At 46.4% G+C, this 5,401-nt stretch overlaps 1 protein-coding gene across 1 annotated transcript; it reads right to left on the bottom strand.

The window, feature by feature from the left end:
* Positions 1-2,441: 2,441 nt before the first annotated feature.
* Positions 2,442-4,878, bottom strand: LOC124660921 (heptahelical transmembrane protein ADIPOR2-like). The gene is made up of 3 exons (XM_047198772.1): positions 4,595-4,878; positions 4,353-4,485; positions 2,442-3,116 (listed from the first exon to the last, which is right to left on the bottom strand). The coding sequence occupies exons 1-3, from the start codon at positions 4,876-4,878 to the stop codon at positions 2,442-2,444; spliced, it is 1,092 nt and encodes a 363-aa protein (XP_047054728.1).
* Between the last annotated feature and the right edge of the window lie 523 nt (positions 4,879-5,401).

Below are 5,401 nucleotides of genomic sequence, written 5' to 3'. Positions count from 1 at the left end.
TTAAAGAAATTTATACCTGACTTGAAATTGGTAGATTGTATTGACAAACCACTAAAGATGTACTGCGACAATGAGCCTGCAGTATTTTATGCTCACAACAACAAGTCGAGTAATGCTACGAAAGACAAGATCCAGGATCAAACTATAAGTCTCGAGCATATAAGAATAAAAGATATGCTTGCGGTTCCGCTAACGAAAGGCTTACCACCCAGCGTGTTCAAGGAACAGGTAGCTGGCATGGGTTTAAAGGAAAGTCTTACCTATCCTAGATCATAAGAGGTTCAAAAGTAAAAGAATTTGTTTCAAAACAGAGAAGTGTATTGTGGTTGTCCGATTCTATCGGCAATAGAGATGTGACCATGAAATATGCCCTATGGACTGATCCAAAATGAAACGAATAAAATAAAAGTATAAAGTTAAAAGTAAAGTTGAGATCAAAGGGGAGAATGTTAGGTTGATCTCCACCACGTACGAGCCCAACGGCTCGACATGCCCTTTGACCGCGCCCTGATCGGGGGCGCCCAACCGTTCGCTGGTTGGTGGGCCCCTATCGCTTGCACTATATAGAGTGGTGGGGGCCGGTGGCACTCGGTACAAGGTTGCCCTGAGCTGCCACTCGCCCCACCAGATGACCCACCGATTAGGGCTAGTGCAGTACCGACGGTGGAAGATCCGCCGCCACCACTCCCTCACCCACGCGCCGCCATCGCCATCAACGTCGGCGGGATCCTCCTCGAAGGGAGAAGGTAAACCTCACAATATCTCTCTCTCCCAACACAGTTTCTACACCTAGTCGGTATAGCAGCTTTAACACCTGGTACACTGATTTTGTTGTGAAGTTATCTTTGGAATCCCACGACCATGACCATTTATAATCTTCTTCTGGCCTTATATGAATGGCATTTGTTTCTACCCAAAATCTCTATCACTTGCAGGAATGAATTGATTGTTAGTGCCTTTTTGATGTCATCAATCCAGCTACCATTTTGTAAGGCTTGAGCCACTGTTCTTCGTTCTTCTAGCTTTCACGTCAGTGGAGAACCAATTGTCATACTAGAGCGTGATCAGTTAAACACCTCTCGAAGAACTTGTACAGTACATCATATGAGAGAACCGAAGCGAATTGAGACGAACCTGCAACTAGAGCGCTCTGTAAGGTTTGTCCCAATATCTAATACTATATGGATTAATTCATCAAATCCGCAGTCGCGCGAGCTTGACGGGGAGAACGGAGCTGGCGGGAAAATCGTACCTCGAGTGCATTAACTCATCGAACCCGTCCCATGAGTGCTCCGAATACTGCCTCCACAAGTTCTATTCGCAAAAAGTGGTGCCTCCCATGAAGACTTGTCCGACTCGTGGAAGCACCCTGACTGTATCACCCGTACCATGACTGCTCAGAAGGCAATGGTTGCAGATAATTAAGAAGAGGATGTAGCCTCATGGCGAGAGCATATGCATATTTCAGGAGAAGTAGTCGAAGGGTGGGAAAAAGAGGATCATAGATATGTCAAAGTCCGGCATACTTGCTACACAGGACATGGTAGAAGCAAAATACAAGTGGCAGAAGGAACCCGCATTACATGGCTAGGATTGTGAACTCCTTTCCTGATTTTGTTTTGAGGTTAAAATTTCCTGAAGACATTTTTACTGAAGTTAAGTGTACAAGGAGAATTGAGAACACATGTTGTTCATAGCTTGCCTCCAATACTATTTTTCAACAAAATTTTTTTGGGAATTATTCAAATTTCGGATATTAAACTTCCATTTTAAATTACAATAGAATTTGGGACATTGTTTACATAGCTTCAGGGATCAAAGAGATACTACACATGTGTCAATTTAGAATGCTAAAACGAAATATCTCCTGCATGGAAAGATCATGGTGTCCCATTGAAACGCGATACAACTCTTAGGGACTTGCATCTCCTTAAGTTCCTTCAAAAATAAAGAATGAAATCCTTTCTGTAGAGGAGAGAAGAAAAAATAAACAAAATATTACGACATATGCATTTATATTTCCACTTGAAATCACGTGAAATGGACATGGAAACCCATGAAGTTGCATTAGCAAGAGCCCGTATATATGACATGAATGGATAGAAAAACAATAGTTGCAAATGTAGCGGCGACACGGTCTCTGTCGAACACAGCTGGGCTGTTGCTAGTGCTACCAATTTATTTATTTTTTGAAAAATCCTGTGTGCATTTAGGTATTTATTTATATTTTGAAAAATCCCGACGCGGGTGGTATTCTTAGGTCGTAACGCTGTGAATCTGACAATCACGGTCATTTCAGAGTTATAGACTACCACTGAAAAGCCAAGAGCAAAATCTTCCAATACAAGTCTCGAGACGGCGAGACCTAAGAATCATCTGCACCGCGAACATGAGAACCAAGGAATCAATGGCCAAATAAGCATGATCGTATTCCACCCACGTCAAAACAAAGCCGACGGCACACCGGCGGCGGTAGCCATGGCCTCGCGCCAGCCGATGAAGACGGCGGTGGCCGCATACTGTGTAAGCGCACCGAAGAGCACCAACACGTGGAAGATCTGGTGGCTATGCCCAACGCAGTCGAACGCCCCCGGGCACCACCTCTCCGGCACTCTGGCGACGTAAAACCCCGCGCCCATTGCATTCAGGATCCCCATGGCGAGCACGAGAGATAGCGCCAGGTAGAACTCCGGTTGTCCCCAGTTGAGCCAGAGCGCGTGCAGCGCCGGCACGACCCCTAAAAGGCCCAGGGAAGCGAACAGCCCCGCCCGGAGGTGCCGAAATCGAGGCGAGGATCGTTCGGGGGCCAGGAGCGCGGCGACGATGAGTACGCCAAGAAGGGTGACGGCGGAGAGGTACGCGACCTGCGCGGCGGCGCTGCCGAGGAAGATGTAGTAGATGGGCGGGAAGTAGAAGGAGACCATCATAACGGCGATGCCCGCGTAGTCGAGCTGCCATAAGAGCTGGCTGAAGTGGCGTGAATGGGAGGCTAGCAGATGCGCCGCCGCGCTCATCAACATGCACGTCATGGTGCCGCATAGGAACACCGTCCGTGGCCACCGCGCCACAGCGTGCTCGCCGCCACCCATCACCGGTGAAATATAGCTCGCCGAGCTCTGCTCAAACCAAAAGGGAATCACCGGTTAGTAACATATCATCATAAGCATACTGTCAAATGGTGAAAATTTAGATATGACACTTAAAAGATGCTAAATAAAACCTCTGTTCCTTCATGATAGATGCATATCTAGATCTGCGTCAATTAACTTTAAACAGTGGGAGTAAATATAAAATTGAATGATAAATTTTCTGCAAATGTGTTTGTGTACTCAAATGATGACCACTTTGAAGACCAACCAAGTTGTTTTTTTAGGGAAAGACCAACCAATAGTATGTTGGTTCTGTTCGAATGAATGAGTTGGCCAGGATTAAGAAAAGCTAGCCCGCGTGACAAATAGATCTCACTCATAGTTTTTTTCATTTGATCTATATCACATGGACATGGTCTTAGCCCCTAGTTCCACTCGATGCATAGCACAGATGGATAGAGTTGTATGAGAACCTAACCCTGAAAGCTATTATATTACAGGCCACAGCTGATGAAGTGGCGGAGATCGGAGAAAACGGAAAAACTCAGACAGTTACTACTAAAGAAAACTCGGTCCTATAATGCCGAGTTCCTTGTTAAAGTTATGTTACTACCCGAAGAGAAAGTGATTCAAATTATGAAGTTTCCGAGAGGCGTCTAAGTCTATGATAAGCTTAGGAAAATAAGAAGATAACAAGATTATGGCTGGCAGCCAACTCATCGAGTAAAGGCTTCCTCGCATGTTTATGTCATCGGATTCACTTTATTCCATCTTTGAGATATGTGCTACCAGGTATCATTCAGTTTCATTAAATTTCAAAAATCCAAAATAAATTGGCACTTAACGAAGCCTAATGATTTTGTGTGCGAGAGGCCCCATGGACGGAACAAATAGAAGTAACAGTAAATGTGCAAGATTCCTTAAACCATCAATCAACAAATTGAAATACACGTAACTTATCCCAGCATTTCTTGGTTGCGTTGCTATCACTAGGCCACTCCTCATAGCTGCCATCCAGCTCTGTGTCGATACAGGCCATGCCCAACTCCATGTAAAGTACACATCAAACGATGATATAATACAACTGGCACTAGGATTTTATCGAGAGCATCTCCCAAATTTCAGTGGCTAGTAGTGGCTTTGCGCAGCTGTACTCGTCCAGACTGTTTTTGTAATCTTGTTTGAATAAAACAAAAACATACTGTATCTGATGGCCCGAACGAGTAAAATATTACTCTAGGTGAATAGTTTCCTCTTTCTTACCGAGCTGTTCTTGGCCGCCCACGACGACGCGCTGGCCGACGTCGTCATGATCCACGGAGCCGCAGCGGCGGCCGGCCACTCCGTATCGCCGGCGACGGCGAGCCCCAGGAACAGAAAGAAGCCGCCCAGGTGGCTGCAACAGCAAGAAACAGAGTCAGACATGGACAAGAAAATGCAAGAGAAACCCAATTCAGATTCAGAGAAGCGAGGCGAGAGGAGGGGACTAGGGAGACTGGACGTACGTCCAGACATTGAGGGTCTCGTTGTGCCAGGCGAAGACGCTGCGGAGGGCGTCGCGGACGGACCACTCGCAGCGGTAATGGCCACGGATGAACTCGTTGTCCCGGAGATAGTCCGGCAGCTCCTCGAACCGCGACAGCCGCGGCAGCCTACCCCACCCCTGTTTCTCCGCGCCTGCCCGCGAAACAACCACGACCTCATCGTCGTCGTCCGCCGCCTCGGCGCCGTGCCCGCAGCACCCCCGGCCGCGGCGGCGCCGGGTCGCCGTGGTGGTGGCGGCGGTCATCGTTCCTCTCTCTCTAGATGTGACCGTTGACGTTTTGCTGTCCTGCGCACTCTGCGACTGAAGGGAATCGAGATGCCATCCAAAGTTCCAACATAAAGGAAGCGCTCGATGCGCTTTTGGTGTGAGGAGTGCATGCCACCTGCATGTCAACTTTTCTGCACACACAACACAACCATGCAAATCTTGTCCAAAATATAAAAATGCTTAACTTTCATACCAAGCGTCCAAATTAAATTGTTTCTCGCGATGTGATCTTCAAAACCAGATCTAACACAAACACATTCTGATAACTATTTTTTGAAAAGGCAACTTTTTGTAAAAGGTAAACCAAGTTTGTGGTAAAAACATGCTGCTCCAGCACGGATTAGTTGCTTCTCAATTGTTTGACTAAGAAGGAAGTTATTGGTTATATAGTTGTTTTTCATAGTATTAAAATGATACTTCAAAACCTTCACAATTTAGAAGGCGGGCCTCCTGTGCTTGGAAAGAGCAACATTTGGAAAAACAACCTTTTATCACGAAA

The sequence above is a fragment of the Lolium rigidum genome, chromosome 1, assembly GCF_022539505.1.
Source record: "Lolium rigidum isolate FL_2022 chromosome 1, APGP_CSIRO_Lrig_0.1, whole genome shotgun sequence".
Lineage (NCBI taxonomy): Eukaryota > Viridiplantae > Streptophyta > Magnoliopsida > Poales > Poaceae > Lolium > Lolium rigidum.
This window is presented reverse-complemented; position numbering and strand designations above follow the sequence as displayed.

What these genes read in the sequence shown, in the direction of transcription:
- LOC124660921 (XM_047198772.1), bottom strand. Translation starts at nt 4,878, where the DNA reads ATGACCGCCGCCACCACCACGGCGACCCGGCGCCGCCGCGGCCGGGGG. An exon ending in GAGACCCTCAATGTCTGGAC is followed by an intron (nt 4,486 to 4,594) that starts GTACGTCCAGTC and finishes TTGCTGTTGCAG; the next exon opens with CCACCTGGGCGGCTTCTTTC. An exon ending in GGGCGGCCAAGAACAGCTCG is followed by an intron (nt 3,117 to 4,352) that starts GTAAGAAAGAGG and finishes TGGTTTGAGCAG; the next exon opens with AGCTCGGCGAGCTATATTTC.